A 27,249-nucleotide genomic window follows, 5' to 3' on the forward strand; every position below is an offset into this window, starting at 1 on the left:
AAGGGAAGTACATCATGACTTGATGACATATTTGAGATACTGTCAAGGAGAAAAAATTCATCAAAAGAGCAGAACCATACCCAGAAAAGTCCATGGCAATAATTAGCACATGTGCATGTGTTCAGAAAAAGTGATGAATATGCATTAATTTCAGGAATAGAACCTGGTCTCTTAAGTTATTGAGAGAATTCCCCGTGCATTCAGTGCTGCTAATAAAGTAATGTCAGCTTTCTAACCTAATTGGTTGGAGAGTTTATTTATTGGGTTTGGTGACAATTGAATTTATCAGATGGTCTCTTTTCTAGTCTCTCTGTCCCTTAGATTACTGAGAGGCCTTTTTCAAAAGCTTTAAAATCCCAGGTGTTCAATATTATGATGGTTTTATCCAACATTTTGAAGTTAGTATGAATTTTGTTGCTTCTCCGTTCTCTTTCACATGATGACTGTTCATTCACAAGAGTGATTCCCAATCTCTCCCCAAGAGATTTAATTCCTTGAAGACCTTCAAAGAATTCCTACAAGCTGATTGGCTTCTTTAGAAAATGCTAGCAGTTTGGTGAGAGATGTTTTCCTTGGACAGGAAGAATTGTCATTGTCATTTTGAGTGGTTTATGTGGTTACATAGGTAACTCTTTATTTAAGTTTCAGATTACTTGGTCAGTATAGAATTTATACTTACTAGTAATGAATCACTGAATCTTCTCCACATCCATTTGGGAATTCAGGGCAAATTCAAATTTATAAATTTGAAAGTTTCATATTTTACTTTGAGGAGATTTAATCTGCTCTTTGTGATTTACCTCTGTAAAAAAAACACTGTATGCATTTGAATCTCTTAATATTCTCCAGCCTTTGTGCACTCTTCTAGCTCCCTGGTAGACAGGATTTTCATTATTCAGGCATGTCTTGAGAAGTCTTTGAGAGGGTGACAGTTCCTGAGCGAAGATTATGTTTGTGTCACAATCTTGATTGTCATACATTGCATGTACACTGCATTTTGGCTTACTTTTGACTTGACACTTCTACAGATAAGCACTCAGATGATGGGACTTCTCTACTTCACAGTATGCATTTAGGATATACACAAAGATGTATTCCAGTACTTGCCTTTCTGAATTACATTTGTCAAGCTTTATAAAACCATTTCCTTTTGAATTTTTCAATGCAAGGAAGCGAGGCTGGATATATGGGCTGTTTTACACGTGTTTTGCAGTCTGAACTTTCAAGCAATAAAGCAGTTCAGGACTCTGAATCAAGCTCTTCTGTAATGCAGTCGGCCTCTATGCTTAATTTCATTCAGTGCTGAATTTTTGGTGTTCTGTGAGGGCACCCAAATGGTCCAAAATTGCAAAATACTGTCATTACTTTGGGCTGGCAAACTGTTGGTGAAGCAGAGTTGTTAATTGATACTGAGAAAACCAAAAGCAGAGTTTAGTTCTTGATGAACTGTGTTTCCACCACATATTTTTGTAGCTTTCATATTTAAATTTTTCACCCACCAAACTTAAAATTTCACCTCTTCATGCTGTGTCTTCTTGTCAACATTGTCCTAGGAAAAGACTTATCAAACATTTGTCACTTTATTTCTTTGATGAGAAGGGCCTTATCATGATGCTTTTAAAAGTAGGTGGAAGTGATTGATGAACAGTAATAGCAGTTCTGCAGTCAGTGATCAACAAAGAGAACTCTCCTGAATGGCATGTTTATTTTAGCTGCTGAAAAATTGTTTCAGAAAAGGTTTGTGTAGCTGTTACATTTCCATTTTGATTCTGAGGAGAAATTATTCCCCTTTTTTTAAATGTAATTATCTTCCCTCCTCTGAGTCTAGGTTTGCAGTGTGGACAGCAGAGTGAACAGTGCAGTCTGACACAAAATGCAGAGAATTTCAGGTTGGCATTAGTCCCCAACAGCTCATGATCTTGTCTCTTTGAATCCTCCTTGGAGAAAGTAAAGTTCATGTGGTTTAAGATAAAAGAATAATTCTATCTGCTCCCAAGTGAGCAACTCAGAAAGCAGATAAATAGTTGAAGGAATGTTAGTATTTTGTTTGCAAGTCACATTTCTTGCTTTACCTGATATAGTCTTTCTGTTTATAAATGCCATTTTTGCACTCTCTTGTTTTCTAATTCACTCTTTTTAATGTCTAGAATTTGATTATGTGTCCTGATAATTTTTCTGAGGTGGCTTCCTAGAATATATACTTTTATGATCCAAAATAACACTCGTCTGCAAGGAACCTGGAAATACAGGGCTACTTAATTGCAAAAGGAGACAAATGTTAGTGAGTTTTAGGTGAAGTATAAGGTGCTAATAGTACTTTTATGGTGCTTTGCAGATGATTTTGAAAACAGGTGTTTTGACTCAAAGTAAATAAAGAAATAAAGGACTGAGATTTCGGTTGGATAAATTATCCATTTATTTGGATAATAAATGTTTTATCTGTGGTTTTAGACTGAATTGGAAAAGAAGTCAGTTATATTCCTAAATACTATTCCCATTAGGGCCGTGCATGGTTAATGCCATTTTACAATAGCTAAGTATGCTGTAAAAGGTTTGTAAAATTGTCATTGCAGTCTTGAAAAGAAGTGCAATTTTAGGTAATCTTGGTTTTGTTCTTTCTAGCTGCTTTTTGCCTCAGGTTGATTTTGGGGTTTTTTTTTGAGTCAGAGTGCATTTGTGTCACCAGGGTTTGTGTCATGAGTCAGTAAAATCGGAGCCAAGTGCCTCGGTGTTGTTGCTACAGGTGGATCATGTCAGTAGCACCTGCTGCTTCCTTGCCTTCTCTTCCATTGAGAACCCTGAACACTCCAGAGTTCTGGATGCATTAAAAGCCAGGCAGGATTAATGTATCCTCTGGAAACAAGATCAGGCTACTCCTTTTATGTTTCTCATGCTCTTTTCCAAAGAAAAGGTTCTAAATGGATTTTCTCTTGACAAAGTGTAGAGTTTCTCCCAGTTTCTAATTACGGTATTTTAGCAATTATGTCAGGAATATCTCTTACAGAGTAATTCATATTTGAAGTAAAAAATGGAACAAGCTTTTAGGTTTTTTGAATAAATTGTGTTAATTAATAGCAAGAGCAGCCACATTGAACAAGAAAGCATCTTTGTCTTTATCTGTTGGCTGGCTTATGTAACACTTAGCCCAGGACAGTGTCTGGCTGGTGCAGCCTTGGCAGAGCTGCCAAAAGGGCACTCAGGGATGGCTCAGCCCATCCTGACCAGCACAAGCAGGTCACCAGCAGAGCAGGGTGAGGGAGAAACCATTGTTACACCCATTAGACACACTCTGCAGCAAAGAATTCAGCAAGGAAGATGTAAGAAGTAGCACTCATCCACCTAAGTGTGATACCTGCTCCTCTAGGGTTGGAAAAGTCAGGATTTTCACTACTCTGCTTGTCTTTTGAATGAAATTCAGTAAAATTGTTGGCCAGCTTTCACACAGGGCTGTGGAGGAACCGTGCACGGAATTTACATGACAAAAATAGTGAGTGAAAGTAGAATTGGTAAAAACTTGCTTGCTGCCAAGAAGTACAGCAACTTGTTGCCTGATTTTAGAGCTATTACTAAGAGTATGTGCAAATATTGAGGGAAAGTCGTCTTATCTGTGTTGCAGACTGCATGTAAATACAGTCTTCAGCTAATTGCCTTGGAATGCCAGTAGTCTTTAAAACTCAAAAAAACATATGGCATTGAAAATTAAAGTAATTCTTGTGTGCAAACTAGGATGGTGTACTATTTTTTCTTAATTTTTTTAAATGCAACATTAAAGCCAGACTCTTCTCTGGGTCTTTTCCAAAATGCCTTTAAAGCTTCAGGTAGGCAGAACATTTGTGGGTCTCTCATGGAACTCAGATGCTGGGTATTTATATTAAGGGGTGTGTTCAGTATTAAGTTGGCAAGACTGCATCTTACTAAGGTGACATTCACCCTCTTCTTCACAAAGAAGATAATTATTTTGCATCTTTGACCAAAACAGTGAAAATTTGATATTTCAAAATGGGTTTTTAGTATGTTTAGGCCAAGTATTTTTTCAGCATGCTGAGATTACAGCTGTCTGATGGCATCCTGGTTTTTGTCCAATTAGAAATTAAGAGGGCCTTGGTATTAATTTCTTTATACCTCAACTGCGAGTGAAAAAGCTGCAGTTTTCTTCCAGTTTAGTAGAAAACCAAACTAATAATGTAATGAAAGATCAAACATTATAGAAATCAAATAGGAATGAGTGAACTTCTATCCCTGGTTTTGTGGTACAGGAGATAAAAAAACAGCTCTGATTAAATATTGCTGCTTCAAATTTGTAACAACTGAAACTATTTTTTCCTTGCCATTACAGGATAAGAAGGCTTATCTGGATGTCATCCACACCTATATGGAGGTCCATGGAACTGTTCATGGGACAAGCACCATGTACATTCCTGGCTATGTAAAGAACCATGGAATACTCAGCGGGCGGGATTTGCAGTTTCTGCTGAGGGAAACCAAAGTAAGTTTGTCAAGCAGGAGTGGTGGCAAAAAATATCTTCAAGTAGAGGGTGTCTGAAGTGCATGCATTTCACCTCCTATGAATAAGCTCCTAATTTAAAAGCACTGAAAAAAAATTATCATGTGTAAAGAAGCTTAAGTTGTGTTCTGTGTGCCGAGAATACATTTTTCATCATGTCTCCGTTTGGTGGATTGACAGCTCATATTAGAAAATTGGGATGACAACCTACAGTCCCATCTAACAACCAGCTTGAGAAACAGGGATAAATGCATTTTTCATTTTCTTGAATGTGATATTCAGCCCAAGGAGATTATCAGCTGAGAATGTGCTCTGTTTTACATGCCTGAGGTCAAGGTTAGGTGATGCCCAGACGCCGCAGAGCCGCACACTTGCTGTGCCCTGGCGGTGACTTCAACCCAGAGCCACCCTGCTCCCTCAGGGAGAACAGCAGAGCTGCTAAGAATTTGCCATTCCTGTCCTTCCTCTGCCTCAGCTGGGCACAGAGAGTGAGCACAGCAGCGTGGCTTTCTGTGATGTGCTTTGCCTGTGGCTGCAGAGTCAAGAGAGGGATGAAGGACAGGATATACATGGAAATAAACTTTTGTCCCCACAGTTTTGTCGGGATTCTCTGCCCTTCCCAGAATCTTTGTGGTGCTTTTCAGCATTCAAACACTTCAGTAGATTACATTTAAATAGGATGTTTAACTCCAAGTTGGTGAAAGAAGGGGGTTGTGTGTTTAAAATTAGCAAAATCTGTCAAAGTGCACCGCTGTTGATAGTTTCTTGCTGTGCATTTCCACAGAAAAAAAATCTCTTAAAAAAAAAGAAAAGAAAAGAAAAAAGCGAGCACCTCTTAGGCTTCCCACACAACTGCAGAGATCTCCTTTTTGAAGTACTTGGGAAAATGATGGTAATTTGACATCTCTGTTTGACAGCTGTCAGTAAATTATGAGTTTTTAAATGCAACCACTGTGTGTATGTGCTTGATGCATGCAGATACACATAATGTTGCATATTAAAAAGTCAACATTTGCTTTCGTCACAGATAATCTGAGATTACACAGCTTTTGCCTGTGTGGAGTATGAAATCCCTGTGTGGAGTATGAAATCCCTGTGTTAATCATAATGTGGGAAGAATATTGACCTTGTAACAACCCCAGGCATGAACAGTGACTACCTCCTAAAAAAACGTGTTCTATTCACTGAAATAGTAAAATAAACAAATGCACTTCCTGTAGAATTACTGAAGTCCCTATACAAGTGCCAGTTCATAATAATAGTTATATTTAACTAAACCTTTCTCTAATTTTTTTATCAGCCATCTTGCATGTATCACATTAAAAAGCTTGTTTTCAGTATTAACTAGATATCTCATCTAGTTGTTATTGGTTATATTTGCTGTGCTTTAAGATGCAATGTAAAGGCACATTCAATTTAGGACAAATTCAAGTTGATATCTACATGTTACACAATTTATGGATTTTGTGACACAGGAGGGAACAGACTATTTCCAGTCAGATTTTGAGCAGTAATTGCAGCATCAGATAGAAGAGACTGTGTTGGGATTATGAAGTACTCCTGAGATAGTAAATTGCTTCTTTTTCACAAAAAGCATCTGGTGAAAACCATGAATCTGTGCTGTTGTCAGAGTCCTAGAGCATTTTAGATTTTAATGATTTTTGTTCTGTTGTTGTGCATTGGTTATGGTTGTTTTTTTCCTTCATAACATTGGGGAAAATAATTTTCAGAATCTGCTGCATTTCTTAGTAGATGGCACTGAAAAAATCACTGTTGTGTTTCAGAACCCTGGATCAGGAAGTCAGGATTTTAAAAATTATATCTGCAAGCAGTATTTTTATATGGCTTTTCTGAACTTTTGTTAGTAGGTTTGCAAATTACAAAAGCTGTTTTCCTTTTAAGGAAATTATTTATTTAGGATACAGCCGGGCTAACAAAACTTTGTCCTGATGATAAGCTGTTAATAGTCCATCTGCTTCTCCTAATACATAAGTATTGTTAGGGAAATGAGTGCAATGTATTTCTGATTTTGCAACGAAATGAAATTAAATATGGCTTATTGCATCATGCATTTTGCTTATTATTCCTGTCTAACACAGTTTCAGCATATCTAATTGAACAGAAAAAGCAAAACAGCAGCATCCTGGGATTGAAAGTGGAAACTGAGATCTCCCATCTCATTTTTTGGACATTTCAATTGGAGGGGGATTGGGGTGGGTGGGTTTGTGGGGTTTTTTTGCTGGCTGATGCTTTGTATCTCGTAGGTACTCTGGCTGTTCTGCCTCAGCATATGGTTACCTGTCAGTGTTGATCAACAGACACTTGCTGCAAGTCTTCTTGCTGCCTGTGTATGCCAGATTTTGATACCCTTTAAGAGGCAACACTTGAACACAGCTTAGTACAAAACACTGCTCACCTGTCACCAGTGGCCATCTGCTGCCTGTGTGGGTCAATTGTGTTTGTATCAGCTGGATCATGGATTGAATTGCTAAAATAAGTGCAGGTTTCTCACAAAAATCAAGGTGACTTTGTGGCCAGAGGAGCCCCGTGTGTGTGCACATGCATGCAGTGCAGTTCAAGGACACTTTTTAATCATAATCACTTGATTCTCTAGGCAGCATGGCCAGAGTCCCCTAATTAATTTAGTTATGGGGTTTTGTCACCAGACTGTCCCTGTGCTGCAGGTGTGGGAATAATCAGGGCAATAACTCCTGGCTGGGAACATCTGTGGGTGCAATGATCATCTGGAGCATCGTGGGGAGACAGCAACCTTTGTCCTTAAACTTCCAGAAAGCTTCAGATGTGTTGAGACCATGGGCAAGAATTGTCTATCATTGGTTGTGATTTCATCACTGTGTTAGCAGGTTTTTGTTAGGTCAGCTGACAAATGTTCTGGTTTTCAGAAAGGGAGAGCTAAATAATAATTTAACAAATCACATGGTTCAGCCCAGTCAGAAGTGTCAGCTTATGCTGCACTGCTTCACTTTGTCCTTAGACAGCAAAATACCAATAGGTGGGGGCTCAGTCCTGTGATTCTTCATCAGAGCTTTGCATTCCCAGAATGTCTTTGGTCCTGCAGTAGCTGGTAGGACACAGTTATTCCGGGCAGAGTGCAGCTGCCATTTTGTTGTGTGTGTGCTGTAAAGCAGCACATTGCAGAGGGAGGGAGTTCTGCAGGCAGGAGGGGCTGTTTGAGATTCATCATGGCTGCTTCAGCTGTGTAGAGCATGACAAAAACGAGCCATGTCTGCAGTTCCTAATGAGGAGATGTAAAGCCATTCATCACGTCGGAGGAGAATGGGGTAGGCGAGCTGGCAGCCTTCCTGCCAACTCACAGGGCCCCTTGCCAAGTGGGCAGCTGGAGGAGTTGGACCAGGCCCTCTTGGAGGAACCAGTGTTGAATTCTTTAGAAGTATTTCTTCTTTTGAGAAAGTTTCAGATGCAACTTTTTCCTTCAAGTCACTGTGAATTTTTCAGAGAGTTCAAATTTTTTGACTAAGTGGGTTTTGTGATTTCTGTATGGAGATTAATAGAAGTAGGAGCAACACCCTACTTAGACACAGGCAAACAAACTTTGTTTTCATATTGCCTTTTATGAAGGAATATATATTTATACTTCATAAAATCAGCTGAAAAGATATTTTCCTAGTGATTCTGTTCTCAAGTTGTTGGAATCACAAAAGGATTGACTGTTGCAGAAAGTATTTTGTATTGATGAGAAGAATATAGCAAGATAGTTAACCTTTGCTTACTCCTTCTTCTGGAGTTTAGAAGAGAATATATAAGTTGAGTAAGGGGCATATCAAAGTGGTGATAAACATACCTGCCTGACAGAATAAATTGAATAAAGTGCAGTAATGCTAGAAAAGGGAGAGGAGAAGATAACCACTCCTGTGTGTGGAACTACAGCATTTACTCTCTGGAATATGAAATTTTTTCTTAACTATTCAGCTAGTCATAATTACAGTCAGTGAAGTAAAGCATTCACTCCTTACTTTATACTTTTGGCTATGATTTAGGAATAATGTTTACTTACTTATATTAATAGTAGTCTGATGTGGTGCTGTAAACTCCACCAAAAAAAAAAAAAAAAGAAAAAGAAAAAAAACCCCATACTGCTTGTCCTGAGAGGTGGGGTGAGGCACTTTTTGTGTCAGAGATGTCTCCACTTACCTGCTGCACTGTGAGAGGCCCCCTTACATTGCAGCAAGCAGAGCGGTGTCTTAGCTGGTGTGATGCTGGGTGGCCAGCTCAAAAGTCTGTCAAAGATTCAGTTCATTACAAAGGTGGAGAAGGTTCCTGAGGAGCCTTTGTTGTGAAAACCAAACTGTTAAGGGTTTCAGCTTTATTCAAGTTGAGCCAGTGATGTTGCAGACACAAATCCCCTTCTCTGCTCCATGCAGACCTACAGGCACAGACACACTGGGACATCAGACCTTGCTAAAAAGGAATGGCTTAAAAAAACCCAACCCCACACTGCTGTTTCCATGATCACTCTACTCCTGTGTTTGTTGGCACTTATCTCTTTTAGATAGACTTTTACAGTGTAGCTTCCTCCTGGCAATCACCACGTTCCGTGGGGTGTCAGCTGCACAGCCAGCTGTGCCGTGTGCCCACTTAGAGCTCTCTAGGGAAAATAATGGATTTTGCTTTCAGAAACATTGGAAAGGTGAGAAGAATGCTCAAAAACAGATTATGAATTTTTTGCAAGCACTAATCAACCAGTAAAGCATAAAGCAATTCCCTGCCTAGCAGTTCTGCTGCAGTAATAGAGTGAGATCAGGACTAATATTTTTAGCCAGGTGTACCCACGGTGGTGTTACCAACACAGTCACATTTGGAGCTTGCAAGATGGATCTTCAGCCCTAAGGTGCAGGTGCCTTTCCCATTGTGGGCTGGGTTACCAGGTCTCCATCTGATGAAAAATTACCCTGAGAGCCATATCAGCACCTGCAGTGTTGGAGGCAGCAGTATACAGCTACATCACAAATTAGGGAAGCACAGCCTGGTCTAAATCTTCACTGTGGGACAGAGCCTTGTCTTCCCCATGGCCTCACCTGTACTGAGGATGATGTTTGCTTCACTGGTGCCTGAAAATGGTTGACTATTATTTCTACTTTTTTTTTTCAGTTCTTTCTGAGTTAGTGACTTGCAGTATTTGCTGCATGCTCTTAGGAAGTACCTTGACAGATTGTTTTAGCCTTTCTGGAAATAACAAACGGCATGTAATTCAAAGGATTAGCAAATGAGAGCATTGTGAGTTACAGAAAAGGCCTGTGTTCTCTAATATTTGCTCTTTTAATCGTAATGAATGTGACTTTCTTGAGGCATGTGAGATATTTCTGTTTTGCTCTGTATACCAGACAAAAATACTGACTGCCTAACCAAGGAGGGTTAATTGTAGAGAGACTCACAGAATGGTTTGGGCTGGATTGGACCTTAAACATCATTTTGTTCCACCCCCTGCCATGGGCAAGGACACTTCATAAGGGACAACTTTGTGGAGAAGGGTCTGGACTGATTTTAGGAATTTCAGCTGGTTTGATGATGATGTGCTGGAGGGTGTTAGAAGGGCTGAAAGGAGGATTTGAGGGGCTGCAGGCAGCTGTGAGCCAGGCTGCAGCCTCAGGCCTCCAGGCAGCACACACACAGCCACACACACACGCTTTTCTAGGGATCAGACACATCCTTCTTTCTTCCTTCAAGGGAACAGTGCTGCTTAGAGGTGAGGTTGGAAAATGGATGGGAAACAGGTGGTAAGCTATTTATTATAGATTAAGTGATGGCAGTGCTCTCTGTGCTGTCAAAACACAAACCCATGTTTCTTTTCCCATGGAGCTTCCTCCCAAATAAATGGACCAGTCAGACACAGAACTCAGCAGTGCACAGCAGCAGTTTTTTTAAAAAGTGCAAAACTAAGCAAACAACCCAGCATTCCCTACAAAACAGACAAACACAGGATCATAGGAGAATTGGTATTTCAGATAGGTTTAATTGCTGGTTCTCAGCTGGTCTTCTGCCTGAACTAAGGAGTAGTTTAAATAAATAATATTTTATGTGCAGACTGCATGAAATAGTTTCATGACCTTAATTCATTGTTTTCAACAGATTACCTTTTTGTAAATTCCCTCTTTGAGATTATATGTAGTATGCATTTCTCTGACTGAAAGGTGGTATATTTTATGCCATATATAAAACCAGAATTTATATCATTTGTCTTTAGTGGAAAGAGCTTCCGGATCATTTTATTGTCAGCCACTGGAGAGGTTCTGTAAGATTTAAATCAGTGAGAGAGTTGAGAAACTTTTTGCAAGTGGGCAACTTCTTTAACCGGAATATTGAGAAATGAAATTAGAATATTCAGCTCCGTGCAGTGCAAATTGCATGTCCCCAGCTATGCTGAGAAGTGTTAACTTGCTTTTCTAAAATGAGCCAACTGTGAATTTATACTGTTGTTGCCGTGGGTTGGGGAGGATTGATGCTGCAATGCCTCTGCACGACAGGTTTATGCATCAATGTTAGGATCAGCTCCTAGGAAGAGCCTCCAGCTGTGGATGTTCTGTTACTGGGATTCATTTCCATGTTGCAGAAGATTTAATGCAGAATAGTATAACTTGACCTCCTTGAATATGTGTGCTGATTGCATGACTCTCACAGCTATGAGGTTGTGCTTGATTTTCCTGATAAAAGCAGTAGATATATATAGATATATATACATATTGTTATGCAGCAGTACTGAGAAATTGCTGTTCCAACTCAGAGCTTGCAGTTCTCCCATTATACACAAACATTCAAATGAAGGTGAAGAATCCTATATTTAATTCTCAGGGTTTTGATATGTTTGGCCAGGAAAGGGGGCCAAGATTTTTTCAGACAACTCCAAAAAAACATTAAATGTGTTTTCACTGGAGCAGAGCAGTGCCTTTTCTAGAGCACCTGGAATCTCAGCTGGTGGAGGAAAAGCTTTGGGATGGATTTTTGCTCTGGCTTCCCTTGGAGGCGTTGAACCCTCTGAAGCCCCTTCGGGCTCTCGCTGCCTCACTGAGCTGCTGTTTGCTGCCACCTACCGTTTTAATTAGGCGGCTTAATTAGTGTACCAGGAGCGTGTTGTGTTGGCAGAGCCAGCAGCTTGGCTGGTTTGGGAGTCGGGAAAACACTGGTGCAGCTATTGCTGCTTTAGAACCTGTGCCTGTAGGAAAGCCCCAGCAGCTCCACTTCAACACCAGTCAATCCCCCAATTTTTCCCCCTGTCCAAAAACATCCCAAAAAGGGTTTATTGTTGCCTCAGCTCCATGAAAAACCACCTCAGCTCACTACAGATGATAACTGTCAAATGAGTTTTACAGGACATTCCATTACTGCTTGGGTGGGAGGTGGGGAGCTGTTGAATTTCTTCCATTTTCTTCTTAGCGCTGCATTTTCTTCAGGCTGGTACATTTAGAATGGGCTTTTGTTTCTTTTAAGCTAGCTCTTAGCTTTCTGTGAATAACAAAAATTAAAATATCCCTTGTTTTGTGTTTTTCAGCTGTTTGTTGGTCTTGGATTTCCATATGAAGGGCCAGCTCCCTTGGAGGCTATTGCCAATGGATGTGCTTTCCTAAATTTAAGATTTAACCCACCAAAAAGTAGCAAAAACACAGACTTTTTCAAAGGAAAACCTACACTCCGAGAGGTAAGCTCTATCAGTCTTGATAATTTTTTTATTGAAAATGCTTGTGGGTTTCCTTTTAGTAACAGAGTGTAGGAGAAATTGCATTAATGTTCAAGGTTTATGGGCAGAGGTGTGCAACTGCTTTTTTCTGTAGTCATTGAAGGAGGTATTAGTCCTTGTTTTTATAGGACAATTAAAATGCTGTTAGCCCATTTCAATCTTTACCTCTGTATTTGCATTAGGTTCATTCTGCTGCTTATTATTGAAACATCATAAACTGAAGTTTCTCTTGGAAACCTGATGTTCTGCCCAGGAACAGATTGTGTCATTTTGATACATCATTTGAAAGTGTTTTTATTTTGTTGAAGAAACAGACATTGCAGTGTACTGTGCAGGAAGTAAATAGGAGTATAAGCAAATTATGAAAAGGGCATTTGTGGGTGGTTATGTGTGTTTTGGGATTTTTTTTTTCTTCAGAGAAGACCTGTTCAAGACACTGTTGAGTTAAGGTATTAATGGTCTCCCACCGTGGTTGTGGTTAAATGCTGAAAGCTTTTGCAGAACTGACTCTTGAAGAAAACAGGAAAACCAAACTCCAAGCTTTTAAAACAGTCAGTGTGTTTAGGCTCTAGTGAAAGAAGACTGAAGCTAAGTAAACTAAACCCTCATCCTGGCACTGACTTTGGAATATTTTTCTTTTACTCAGGGTAGGTAAAATTCAGCCTATACTTGTAAACATTTAATAGTCACAGAACCATTTCTGACATCAGCACTCATGTCTATGGCCATGGCTTGCTCATAAGTGTATGTGCATATATTCTTTATGTATTTACATCAAGGGAAAGCTCTCAGGTAACATGCAGATGATTCAGGTTATGCTTGGGCCATATAAATTGTGTCCTCAGCAGCACCAGCTGGTTGATAAGCAGAAGACAGTTTCCCATTTTCAATCAGGAACATAAATTCCTTATAATTTTATGATCCACAACTGTAATTGCCTTTCTTGCTATACACTGAATTCAAGTCCTGTACAAGCTGGAGCTTGCCCCTTCTCTCAGTCTGTGTTGCTAACAAAGGAGACAGCAATAAGGGAATAAAAGCCTGTTTAAACTTTTTCCTTGGGCTTGACACCTTTCAAGACTTTTCTTCTGTGAGTCCCTTAGTTTTTGTGTCATTTCCAGTTCGTCTGTGCCCAAACACCATAACTGGTCAGGCTCAGTAAATAATCTGAACCCATCTAAGTGCTTCATGGGAATTTCAGGGCTTGGAATGCCATGATAAATCCTGATGACACATGTCAGCACTAACAGAAATGCTGTGTACAGAAAAATAATCCCTATTGACTGCTCAAGTCCAGAGTATATCATATCTATCCATGTATTGCTGCTTTCACATGGCCTGCTGACCTGTCCTGAAACTAACATTTTCTCTGACTGAGAATTCACAGCTGCATGTAGATCCAAATGCCAGTAATCCATATGCTGGCTCTTTGGGATTGAGAAAGCCCTTAAATGCTTCTCTCCATTCTTCAAATGCTAAAGAAGAACAAGAAGAGTTTGTGTGGTTCTGTGACATGATTATCCGTACATGAATTTGAAGATCAAGTCTGTGTTTAGTGGTCTTTGCAAGTTGCTATTCTCCACAGGCAAAATGCATTGGCCATTTTTAATGGGGTTTTTAATAGTGAATGCAACAGTTTCTGGCAGATCAGAAGAAAAGATCAAATACAGTGTATCTCCTAGTGCAGGAGAAGGTTCTTCCCAACATACCCTGCTTCCTGCTTCAGATCTTCTGCAATGTCTTTTTATCCTAACGGCAGCATAAAGAGGCAGCTGTACAAACACTGCCTGTAAACAACCTATCCTGTGGGGGTTTTGGTATTTATTGAAAATGCAGTTTTCTTCTGAGGCTGGTGTGACTTTCTGTAGCTTTTGCTCCCTTTTGTGTGTTCATGTCGTTCTCACTCCTGGATGACTGGACACAAAAATACATATTGAGCTGTCCTGCTAGTTCTGAAAGCAACTCTGAAACAGCTTTTCTTAGTTACCCTCTTGGGCATTCACTGATATTGTTTTCTGACCAAGTGGTGAGCAAAATATTGGTTATCACTCTTGGTGAGGTCACGTTACTCTTCTCTCAGTCATGAGAGTCAGAATTCATTCCTGGTTATAAAAATTACTCTTTCTTCATTGTTGCTCACAGAACTCTGGAAATGTTTGCAATTTGAAGGATGCAGGGTGAGGATGACATCTCTGGGAGCCAGCCATGCAGATCTAAGCAGGACTTGTGGCAGTGAGAGGTTGTGAAGAAGGAGGGTGGCTCTGTGAATGAGCTGTGGGGAAGCAGGGTCATGCTGCAAGTAGTTTCAGTAAATATCAAGTCTTCTGAGATGTGGATCTTTGTGAGGATTGAAGCCACAAATCAGAGGTGCACATATCTGCCTTGTGATTTGTGTTATCTGATTTTCAGTTTTCCAGCTAAATTCACACTCTAAAATTAAAGAGAAAATCTGAAAAGTAACTCAGAAGGAATGATGTTGACAGTTGTGTTCTGAATTTTCGCACTATCCTAGTGCATTTCTTCCTAAAAGTCTGATTAAGAGAGTGAGAGGCAAGGACATCTTTACACATCAATTTTTACCAATATAATTTCTTCTTCCAGTTGACATCTCAGCATCCCTATGCTGAAGTTTACATTGGGAAGCCCCATGTGTGGACTGTGGACATCAATGATCTTTCTGAGGTTGAGAAGGCCGTGAAATCAATTTTGAATCAAAAGGTGAGAAATGTGTCTTCAATTTGCTATCAGCACTTGAGGGTGTAGGGTGTACTGCACATACAGTGCTTCCTAATGTTAGTCTAATGAGTGCTGCATTTTGGTAGGATATTGAAGAAAAAATTGTTATTCCATATCTATGGTACTGAATTTCTCATGTTTTAGTACTGGATATGTGAGGTTGTTGAAAAAAATGAGTGGGTGAATTTGTATAGAAATGGGAATTTCACATGTTAATTATACAGCAATCTGCTTTCTGTGCATTCAGTGAGGAAGTTTCATTGTTGATTCTTAGAGCATTACAGAGTCTGCACTGCTCAACTCTGAGTTTGTAGCCTTGAGATTCCCACAGAAGTGCTTGTGCACTTACAGTGTGGAATGGCAATGAGGGCACTTCAAGGGGGGAAAAGTATGAAGGAATTTTCAAAGGTATCACATTCTGTTTTGTCACTTCAACTTCAGAACTGAAACTTAGTTAAAACAGGAGCTCTGGAATCCCAGAGGGTCTCAGGCTATCCTTACATCTGCCACTTTGCAGTGTACCCTTGCCTTTAAAAAGGAGAAAAATCAGCTAAAACTGCTGATGTTTTTGTAAAATTATTCTTTGTTAATGACCTTATTAGTACTTTTTCTTGCTGCTCGACCTATAATGGAGTATTTGGACCAGAAGCTGCTGCCACAGAGTGCACAAAAAGTTGATTGAAACAAAAACCCCTCTAACCTTAACACACTGTCTCCACAGATTGACCCTTATTTGCCCTATGAATTTACCTGTGAGGGAATGCTTCAGAGGATGAACGCCTTTATTGAAAGACAGGTATGACCTTCTCTTGTGGATGACTCTTGGATTATGTTGGAAAGGGAGGACCATCTCCATTTTAAAGCTTCTCAGTGTTACTATTCCTGTCCAAGTAGGAATAGTAGCTGTGCAGACCTTGGCATTATGTGAAAGCAGAAAGGCAAAGCAATTTTTCAGTGTGTATGTGACTTTCTTAGCTGTGTACACACATAAAAGCTTTGGATCAAGAAGGATCACTTAAATATAGAGGTACTTTTTGATGGAATTGCAGCCTCTGGGCAGATTTTTCAAGTATTTAGTTTCAATCAATAAAGATTTAAATGGTTTGGAACCCAGTTACTTAAAGGACTTTTGGTTCCTGGGCATTACTGCCAGCTGAGAGCAGCAGAAGATGTTCAGTTGAGTAATAAACTGCAGAGATTTACATGGGATCCTGGTTTCTAGAAATTGTGTGTTTGTTTGGACTTCTGCCCAAGCCAGATCTGTTGCAGTAGCCAGCTCTGCCTTTTGTTCTGGCTGCTGCAGAACAGAGATAGGGATAACCTTTATCTCTGCTATGTCAGTTAATTGCCAGGATTTCTTTCAAGAGCACTGGACATCTGTCTGCACTTGTATTTTTGAAGGTGGGTGCTATTAAAGACAGTCCTAAAGAAGAGCACAGCTCCAGGTCAGGAGGGCAGTTAACACAGCAGTTATTCCCACTTTCCTGCCAATAAACACTTCAAGCTTTTTGCTGCTGTATTGATGACAAAACCTGTAATAGTGTCACTACTGCTTTTGATTATTCTACCCAAGTTAGCTATAATTGGGAGTTTTTGTCAATCAGGAAGAGATGGAGCTCAATGTAAGGGAGAAAAAGAGACAATCAAGAGATGGTACTTATGGCTGGATCCTGTCTCTTCCCTCTGGCCCTCCCCCAAGGGCTAAGCCCTCCGTTGTGCTTCTCAGAAATCCACAGAATATTGTAATTTTGTTCATTGCTTTGACTAATTGTCAAAAGCTGGTGGTGTTTCACAGCTCCCAGGATGCTCAAGCACAATTTTTAGCTGCATGTACTTAGCACTTTGCCTAATTAACATGTCAGATGAACCAGAAATAAAAAGCAAAAATAAAGATAGAGACCTTATTTGGACGAGTTTGTGGTGGAGGGAGGAAGAACAGAGAAAGCAGCACAAGCTTAAAATGGGCACAAAGATGCTGGAATAAAGAATTGGTCTGGTTCAGTGGTTGTGTGGTTGCCCATGACAGTGGGGCCTTCAGGGGATGTTTGTGTGAGGAGATGGGGCCAGGTACAGTGACCACTGGTCACTCCATGGACAGTGGAGCTGTAGCATTGAAAGGTGTCCAGAGTTCCCTTTCTGGGGCCTTGGCACAGGGTCAGGAGGGACCACAATGTTCACAAGAAAGGTTTGGTGAACTCCCTGAACCTTCCAGCAGCTGGGCTGAAGGTCTCTATGGTCTGAGGTAAGGGAGCTGCTGTGGGCTGGGGCTGCCCACCCAGCAGTGCCACCTCCAGCTGCCTTAAACCAGCCTTGTGTCCAAGCTGCTCCATCCTGGCAGTGCCCTGCCCCTGCCAGTGTGGCTGTTGGTCACAGCATCCCTGCTGAACCCATCCCTGCTCCTGCTTGCTCTGTGCCTCCGCACACATTTGTGTCTGCTCTGCAAGGCAAGGAACTAGAGGGAGGAGGGATTGCTTCAGTTTTGGCACTGGCCTCAAAGGAGCAGCCAGGCAAGCATGGCCAAAGCATCAGGGATTCCCAGGTCTGGGAGCTGGTGGAGGAGGCAGGCTGGGCTGAGGGAACAGACACGCTGACTTTGAAAGATGTGGCCAAGCAGAGAAGTCGATAACCCAGCAGAAAATGTTTGGGGCAGGACTCTGTGAGGTCAGAAAACTGACTTGGCTCAGCTGAGCCCCAGAGCTTGGCAAAGGGAGAGAGAACATTCACCCAAGAGCAAGAAAAGACAGATGAAGGAGGACACTTCCTTTGGTCTCACCTTGAAGTTTGTGGGTCCCTTCCAACTCAGGATACTTTGTGATTCATGACTGAATAATATTAGTGGTTAGACCTGGAAGTATGAAAACTTTCATCTTCAGGAGAGGAAATCAAAACAGAACGAAAAAAGCTCAAGATGATATTGAGAACTGGTAAATGAATTTGGGGGCTTTGGGTCACAGTGAGGGATCAGTTCACACAGGTTTTGGTTTTGTCCAGAGGAAGCAAACCGTGATGGACCAGGCCCAAATTATTTGGTCATCTTTTTGTGAGAGTTGCCAAATGTTAAAATACAGTCTGAGTATTGTGAAATGTTGCCTGAACCTATCATAACAAAACATGATCTGTCACTGCAGGATTTCTGTCACGGGCAGGTGATGTGGCCCCCATTAAGTGCCCTTCAAGTCAAAATTGCTGAACCTGGAAAATCCTGTAAGCAAGTTTGTCAGGAAAGCCAGCTCATCTGTGAGCCTTCCTTCTTCCAGCATCTCAACAAGGACAAAGCTCTGCTTAGGTAAGTATTTCTAGCACAAATATGTTGTTTGGTCTCTTTATTGAGCTGATTTTTACCACACTTGGAATTTAAAGTACAAGTTCTGTGAGAAGGGAAGGTGGGGGGAGCAGCTCTGGCTGCAGCAAGCTGTGAGTGAGGGCCTGGCAGTGCTTTGTGGAGTGTGTGCAGTGGTGACTGCTGAGAGCACCCTGCCAGGAGCACAGGGGGCCACAGCCCTTCTGTCACCATTGTCCTGGGTACAGAATTGTGAGCCCTGGCACACTGGAGATGTTGGTTGTGTAAAACTCACCAGTGTGCATTAAGGAAAGGAATGCTGCTTTCAGGTGCTCTTTGGAAATGTGTCTGTGCTCTTCTCAGAGTGAGAACAAAGTCCTCCAAACCAGGCTCTCACAATTGGCTGCTGGGGAATCTTCTTTCCAGGTTTTCTGTCCCCACTTTTTGCTAAATTACATTGTAGAAGATTTTGGGGTTTCTATTTGCTTTGAAAAGTTGTAATTTCCAGTGGAGTTCAGAAGCAGCTCATATAAAAACTTTCTTTTCTAGCTGTCTAGACAAAATCATAATCCTGTGGGAAAAAACCCGTCTGTTAAATGCTGAAGGTTACCAATGTTTCCAGAATAAGTGAAAAACAAGGTTTTGCTGGAATTGCTACCCTGGTGCTTAAGCTTTGTGTTAAGAAAATGGCAACTGGCATTTTTCATTTTCTGCTGGCTGGTTCCTGGGAGCTGCAGGCCCTGTTCCCTGGAGCCCAGGAGCAGCATCCCTCATCCCCAGCTCACCCACCTCCAGCTGCCCAGGGCTGCCTGGCTCTGCGGGGCTTCCCTGGGGAAGAGACTTCCTGAAGTCAGAGAGAATATCTCCTGATTGCACATTCTTTGAGTCTGCCCTACTGAAAATCCATGGTGTATTTAAATATTAAGTTTTGGGGAATAGTCAAAAGCAGTTTTTTTCTCTTTAACTTCTTCTGTTATTAATCTTTAGGAAACAGTAAAGCTGCAAAGGCTGCACTGCCCTCTGCAGAGAGAATCTGTACAGCAGAAATGTCATGTTCTGGAAAGCTGCACTTGTAAATGCGCTCAATTTAGGATCCAGTAGAGCAGGGTTTGTTATTTTTAGTGAGGAAGGTTGAAAACTGTAGCAAACTCCCATGAACTCAGGTGTGATGCAGATCACATGCTTTGCTTTTTAGGTATAATATCGAATGTCTCACCATGGAGTCTGCAAACGATATCCTGGTCCCCTCTTTTGATGCGAGGAGGAAGCACTGTGTTTTCCAAGGTGACCTGCTACTGTTCAGCTGTGCTGGCTCCCACCCTGCCCACAGAAGGATCTGCCCCTGCAGGGACTATATCAAGGGGCAGGTTGCACTCTGCAAGGACTGCCTATAGCAGCAGCAGGGCTGCTCCCAGCTGGGGACAGAGAGCCTTTGGAGAGGAGCTCCTTAGTACTTCCTGCACTTTGGTCCAGGTTTTCCACTGCAGGCAGAGCTATCATTGCTGGGCACAATTATCAACTAAGAGAGGAGGGATTCATAATAAACAGCTGTAACTGAACTTTTCCTCCTGTAAGGACATTTGCAGTGTCACTCTTCAGATTCCTTCAGCTGTTTGCGAAGAGAAATGAGTCTCGTGTTCGACAGTGATTTGAAGATGACTGCACAGAATAGTTTGTAGAAAATTTCCAGACCCATCAAACTTCTGGTTTTGTTGTTTGGGTGAAGTGTTTTCTATTTTTTTAATGAGTTAGGACATCCCCCATCATGGTTAGCTGAAGGATCTCAACTTCATTCCAGTAGAAAATTGAAAAAAGCGTGCTTGAGGGAGGGGGTGCTGGGGAAGGAGGACTAACATTTTATTCAAGGTGCACTGGTTTGGGTACAGCTTTGGCTTGAATGGCTACAAAGTGGTTTAGTTCACAAGAATTTGGAATCATGAGAGAGCTCTGTACCCTGCTATTGGGTTATTTGGGCCCATTTTTTTTTCCTTTTTTTTTAAATTAAGTATTTGTATGCAACAAGGTATTGTCTGCATCACAGCTGCTGCAGCAGAGCAGCCTAAGCAGAGTGTCACAAATGAGCAAATAGGCAGTTGCCAGCGTGTGGCACATCTTGGTGACTGCACAGCTCACTGGGGTTGTGGCATTCTTCAGTGTGGAAATGCTACAAAAACACACAACCATTTTTGGAATGGACTCATCACAGTTTACTGGTCCCATTTAGGGAGTAATCCTCGGAATTTGCCCATGCTTCTGTTGTAGTCTGTCTACTAGAAATACTGTGTGAAGCAAAAAGTATCAGCATCATTGGAGCAATATTATCCTTAGAGCCTCAGTTTGCTACAGCTTCCAGTAGTTAAAGTGTTGCTGAATGGCATAGAAAGGTTAAACTCAGCTAACTATAATTATTGTATGGTAGAAATGTAAAATGTCTGCACAACTAGCTAGGTTTTTAAAGAGAAATTTTTTTCTGGAGTACAAGTAAGAGGAGACAAAGAACTGAAAAGAAAAGAATTAATCAGTCCTCTTGGGTTCTTTGATTGTTTTTCTAGTTTTAGGGGGCTACTTGTTCCTTGTTTCTTCTTCCCTTTTGATCAGGCACACCAATTACAAATTTAGAAGAAAATAATTCAAGAGTTGTGAATTTAAATCAAAGTTGGTTGGTTTTTTTTGAGAGAAGCAACTCCTCTAAACTGCCTTCTTTTCACAGAGGTAATTTTTGTTATTTTCAGCAGAAGGCAACATGCTTGACAGCACCATTTGTAATCAGGAAGTTCATGTTAAGATTAGTGAGAAGCAAACCTGCAGTCAGAGTCTGTAGGTTTGCAATTTGGACATGCTCTCACCATGCTGGAATAAAACCTCAAATCAGCACAGATTTTTTTTTTTTTTAATAAAGATTACCAGGTAGTATGAAAGGCAGAGATGCTTTACATTTTCCTTTCTCAGACATGGTTCAGACTTTTCTGGTAAGTAGTGTTCATTATCTGTGTGGGAATATTGATGGATGTGACCTACCGAAGACCAGGCAAGGGAGATGCTATTGCAGTGTGGATAAATCCTCCAGAACAGTCTATGTTTTAAATTCCAATTTAAAGGTAGTGAATGAGTCTTTTCAAGCATTTGGTTTCCTGCCTCAACACTCCTGCCAGTGCTACCCTGTAACACTCCATAACATCCGTCTGCACAACACAGGAGGTCGTTGAGTATCCAAAAAGGGTCTGTGGGAGCTGTTGAACAGCAGGGTCACCAAGATCTTGGTTTGATGATGTGAAAATCTGCTGTATTTTAGATTAATTTTCCAGAAACAGAACAGCTGGGTTCTCTAATGGGAGGCAAAATTTTTGTATGAAAAGAAAACAAACACAAACCAGTTTGAAAATCCCTCCTGTTGCCACAGCTCAGCATTTGCTTCAGTCAGCATAAATGTAGTTTACCACGGTTTCACTGCCCTGGAAAAGCTGGGGGAGGACAACTGGAAATGGGTCTGAGCAGGCACAGCAATTCATTCTGTACTTATATAAAATATCCCCTGCATACCTGTGCATATTTGTGCAACTAAAAATCCTGCCTGTCACAGTGTATGAACTTCCAGCTGGTGCTGAAAGTAAAGGCAACAGCAGGACTGGTCTTCAGCCTGAAGTTTTTCAGGCAGGAATTGATTTGGACTGGGATATCACAGAATTATGTTGGAAACAAAGATTTGTGCGTGTGCACTTAAAGGATGCAAAAGGTGGGTTTTGCTGTAGTGTAATTCTTTGCTGTAAATACATGTTTGCTTGCTTCCCTCTGCTGTAAGGCCCACATGGCAATACATACTGCATTTGATTTTGCCTCTAAACCTTTAAAGATGGGAGGGGTTTGGTATATGTTATTATAAGATTTTCTGGTCTAGTGCTTTGCTCAATGCTAAGTTTGCCTTCACCACAGCAGGGAGAGTTTATTATAAGCTGTTTTTCATGCTGTAGCACTGTTTCTAGTCTGCTGAACTGAATTGTACATTCTGGCCAAAATGCCGCTTGCGCTTCAGCCAGGGACAGAACATCCAAATTGGCTTCAGAGTCAGTGCTCTCTGATCTTATTTCCACTGAAACCTCTAGAGAAGACTCATTAATCTTGAAGAATAACAAATCAAGACCTACAGCTTCAGTCTATATTCCTGTGAAAGGAGACTATCATGAGCTCTGTAAGTGCAGACTCTGCAAGCCTTGCTCGCTGAGCTCCACACACACTCCCCTCACACAGGCGCGTTCCCCGTGCACTGAGACATTAGTGACTCCTTCTGCAGGTAAACACTCAGGCAAATCCATGTGGGACTAGTGAAGAGTTTCAATTATTTACTACAACCTGTTTTAGATATCCACATTTCAGGCTAGGGGGCAGCTTTCTGTCCAAGTTCCAGAACTAATTCCTTTCCTAATCGAAGAATAAATGTGTGTAGTCCTGTTCTTGCACTCAAGCAAGGACATCAGAGAGGGGACCGTGCTGCTCTTTTCAGTCTGACAGTAGAGCTTGCAGCTTCCTTTGCTCAGAAGTCAGGTTTTTGCATGACTGCATTTGAATATATTGATCTGCGATTGACGGGAAAAAAAATGTCAAAAGTTGAATACAAAAACCATTTTACAAGCTTTTAAACATATCTCTCATATCAAGACATTCTTTGTTTTAAAATTTTGTATTTTTGTATGTGACCTAGTTTTTTTCAAAAATCTTGTTCCTACGGGATTAGAAAACTTGAGAGAAGCATTTACATATTTATTAAAATTAACATAAAAGGCTTGCCTTTGAAAGGTAAAGTTGGTAAATACACACTGTTTAAAAATGCCAATAAAAACCTCATTTATTTCATATATGCAAGTTGATTTGCACATGTATAAATAGAGTTGCTTTTTGCATTTTTTGCTTAGTTTCTATGTTTCTTTTTGTAATTTATAGTTGCAGCAGTGTGTTTGCTTGTTCATATCAGATTATGTTTCTACAAATATTTAATGTTTATGTGCCTTTTTTACTTTCTTTGGGGTTTGGATATGTGTTTGGAATATGGACACTGTCTGAACAAGTATAATGGAACACTAATTCCAGGTAAATTGTGCTGATGACTCTACAACTTAGCAGTGTGAATTTTGAATGTTTTTAAGTAGTGGGAAATCTGTTCTAAAACTATATAAGGGTTAATAAGATAAAATATACTATAACTTTTAATAATTCCTGCAAAACATTGCTTCTGCAAGCAGAATGCAATTTAGTGAGAATCTGTGATTTGGCATGAGAGCTCCTGCTGGGACGGGATGTCTGTTCAATGACCAGGGAGCAAAGGAAAGCCATTAACATTCCCCAGGGAGACAATGATGACAGAAAACCTCCAGGAACAGCCAAAGCTGATTTGATGGGCAGGAAAATTGAAGATCCACATTGAGGTTTGGGAGGTGTTGGTTTTTCAGATAAAGATGTCTCTGCATGGATGTACACGGGGCAGTTCCTGGTGCTACCAGAGAGTACTGGCCTTTTATCACAGCTGAACCTGCAGCTCTCGGTGTGCAGGGACTGGTCAGCTTATTGTAGATGTGTTTTCTTTTTTATGCTACTACTTTTCTGCAACAGTGTTTTGCAAAGCAGCTGCTGATCGGATTTCAGTAGGGATGGGCTTGTAGCCAGAGCCAGGACTCTGCACCTTCCCAGCTCCACTCTGCTCCCAGCTGCTTTGTGTCAGTCTTTGCACCTTGCTGATTATCAAGAATTCAGGCTCATTAAAACTGTCCCTTGATAGCATCAGCTCCAAATCAGGCTGTCATGTTGCACCACTGTCCTTTAAAACCTAGGCAGCATCCTTGATTTGTCCTTAATAAGAATGGCATTCCCTCCCCTCTCAGAGTGCATGGCCCATCTGAATTGCAAAGTGATTTCTGAGTTTGCAGCACTGTTCATGTAAACAAAACCCAAATTGCTTTCTCAGGTATGTCTTTTGCTGAGAGTTCATTTCAGGACCAGATTTAGTAAAATAAATTAACTGGGATGAGTTGGGCCGGATATAATCTCATCCAAGGCTCATTAACTTTGTGACTCCCCCTGGCTTCAGTGATAGCACAACTCCTCCATTGATGTTTCTTAAAATTAAAGAATCAGCCCTCCCTTTTTAATAAGTGTAAAGCACGGTACCTTAAATGATAAAGACCTAACACTTCCAGGGCATATTATTCATATATCAGCAACCAGTTTTTCTTGCTGTCACAGCATGGATCAGCTCTGACTGAGTTGATGTTACTGATTAATTATTAAGGTATTAGTTGAAAATGTGGTTAAATTGCTGTTCAGTCAACAGTAGGGAGTCTGAGAGATAGAATTTTTTATTGTTTCTTTTTAGAGAGACCAGGACTTATCAGTTTCTGATTTCCCAGTCTTTTTTCCAGGGGTGCTAACATTTGGCATGGCTTTTTCCATGTGATGTTTGTCATGCAGCTGCTATGCCTTCAACTTCTCACTTGTGATCTCTTTCCATCTCCTTTGGCCCCACTGTTATAGGAAATGCTGTAAACTCAAGGAGAATAATGCACTGATGGATGTGTTTTCATTGGAGCTGAAATGGCCAGGGATAAGCAGGATTTTATTGAGAACTGCTTTAATAATATTGCTCTAAATGTAACATCAAAACACACCATTTTATGGGCAGTGACTTAAATCTCATCCACACATTTTCAAGCAGTTCTGTAGGGTTGGGGTTTTTTTTTAATTAGTTTGTAACTTCCAAATATACTTACATTTAAATGGAATGTGTAAACAGCAACTCCATGTATCAAGTGTAAAATGTTTACTGTAGGAATGTGTTGAAAATAGCAGAGGCTGGACCCCAGAGTGCCTCAGGTGTGAGGCATAATTTGTTGTTTCTTCTTCCAGGAAAAGCAACAAAGTGCAACCATTGCTGATGTGCCTTGCACGTTGGGACCTGTTCATTTTTAACAGTGTCATCCTTTGCATATTCATGTAATTAGAATGCACAAAAGTGTGTTTTAATTCAGCAGACCTCTCTCAAGAGCACTAAGCCAGCTGTTTATTAAATGAGTAAATAAAACCAGGTCCTCAAAGTTTTGATAAAATAAGTAATAACTTCACCCTTGACACACAGAAACTGCTTTAAAAAATCAGTTGTGCTCAAGTGATTGAAACCCTTCTCTCTGCTGGGCAGTTCAGTGCAGGTGCAATTTACTTAAGTGAGCTGTGCATGGGACCAAAATTTGTCACCTCATATAAGGGCTCACAGAACTGAAGCATTGAAGACCCTGCTGTCCCCATGGCCACCAAAGCACGTGGCTGCTTCTGGTGCAGGAAAACACATCTGTATTGTCACTGCAAATACAGCCCTGGGTCCTGCAGGAGCCACCAAATCCTTGGCTTTAAGGGGAGCATGTAAATAACGCCTGGCATTTCCTGGAGCCATCCGGGCACGAGTGCATGAAACACGACCTGGCTCGGGCTCCAGCAGCTGCAAAGTAGTTTGAAGTATCCAATAGGCACACGATAAATCAAGTTAAATTGCTGTCTAAAGGCAGTTAATTTTAATGGTGTAATACCCAGAACTAATTTATGTTCATTATCAGGTCTGTTGCAGTACAGTGATAGTGAGAAATATTTTTAAGGAGTCGTGGGTTTGATTTGGTTTTTGCAAGGAATGCAGGAGAGGAGGAGGAAATGGCAGTTTTTACCAAAGGGAAAATGAGTAAATTTTGTAAGAAAAGTTACCCTGAAGAATCTAAGAGAGCCAAAAGAAAAAATATCAGGGAATATTTACAAAGCTAATTTGGGCTTGGAGACTTTGATCCCCCTGAGCTTGCTGAGCTGACCACTGCAGGGAGGAGATTCTCCAGAGTGCTATTTGAGGCAGCTCTTGGGGTTCTGGTCTGCATCATTCCCTGGAGGAGTCTTCCTCTTCTGGGTGAAGGAGGTCAGAGTCTGAATAAGCCCTGTAGCAGTGTAAATTGGGAAAAAACCCTACTGAATTCACTGGAATTAAATATTGCTTTTTGCAAACAATAATGTGGAGTCAATGAGGGGTTTAAATGGACACAAGAACTTCAGGATCAGGCTGGTACTATGGGGTGTTTGGTTTGAATTCTCCCCTAATAGGTTAATAGGTTAATCCTTTGTTTTATTTCAACGGTTGTGTTCCACTATATTACGTTCAAGCAGTTGGATTCAAACAGAACAGAACGCAGTGGTTCAGATACTGCCAAGTTCCTGGGGTTCAATAGGATGAGAATTTTTTTTAATTTTTTTTTTTAGAACAGTAAATGTCTGTACTTTAATGGCATAGAAAAATGCTTTGTTTTCACTGTTGTAGAAAAAAAACTAGGGAGAATTTATTTTTCAATAAACTTTTTTCTTGTGTGATTTGGATTTATGATTGCTTTGTGCTTAAATGGGAATGCCATGAGCTGCCTTTTATCCCAAACTGCATTTCTGGGGCTCCTTCCAACTCTGCAGCTGGGTGTTTCTGTTGCTGCCCCACCTCTGCACAGGTGAGTCCCACACCGTAGCCAGCAGAACATCAGGTGAGTAATGAACTGCTTGCTTTGTTTTGTTTTAAACCTGGGTTGGATAATGGGTTACATCAAGCTTCCTTTCAGGAGGCAGCTTTGTCACAGCAGTAGTTCGAAACTCCTGCTTTCCTATTAATTTACAGCACACTCAATTACAGCACACACTGAATTTACAGCACACTGTAAATTTGGGAGAAAGGGAAAGTGAGGCTGGAATTGCACAGTGGCTCTCAGGCCTGCAAGACCTGCTGGCAAAATCGACTGTGGAGTTGAAAGATGGAGCTGCACTGTGGTAAAAGAGCAGCTTTAGAGAGCATTCTCCTGCAGGATCCAATTTAACATGCTAAGCACTCAGGAATGAAACATTTGCATGAGGAACAAGGCCCCAGGCATGAAGCTTTGGCCCACGTGGGATTGGGGTGAGCATTCAGTGCCCTCAAGAGGTGCCACAAGAAATCACCTTGGCAGCTCTGCACAAATAGGAATG

General features: G+C 40.9%; 1 protein-coding gene across 1 annotated transcript in view; it reads left to right on the forward strand.

Annotated features, from left to right (window-relative positions):
* MGAT5 (alpha-1,6-mannosylglycoprotein 6-beta-N-acetylglucosaminyltransferase) overlaps positions 1–26,613 on the forward strand; it is a 70,711-nt gene extending 44,098 nt beyond the window's left edge. Inside the window, exons 11-16 of the mRNA XM_041405754.1 lie at positions 4,337–4,486; positions 12,030–12,176; positions 14,817–14,933; positions 15,673–15,747; positions 18,080–18,237; positions 19,427–26,613. Of these exons, the coding sequence (XP_041261688.1) occupies positions 4,337–4,486; positions 12,030–12,176; positions 14,817–14,933; positions 15,673–15,747; positions 18,080–18,237; positions 19,427–19,625 (846 nt within the window). The 3' untranslated portion in view covers positions 19,626–26,613. The remainder of the gene's footprint in view (positions 1–4,336; positions 4,487–12,029; positions 12,177–14,816; positions 14,934–15,672; positions 15,748–18,079; positions 18,238–19,426) is intronic.
* The last annotated feature ends 636 nt before the right edge of the window (positions 26,614–27,249 follow it).

This window comes from Onychostruthus taczanowskii, unplaced genomic scaffold, assembly GCF_017590055.1.
Source record: "Onychostruthus taczanowskii isolate IOZ18803 unplaced genomic scaffold, ASM1759005v1 scaffold10, whole genome shotgun sequence".
Lineage (NCBI taxonomy): Eukaryota > Metazoa > Chordata > Aves > Passeriformes > Passeridae > Onychostruthus > Onychostruthus taczanowskii.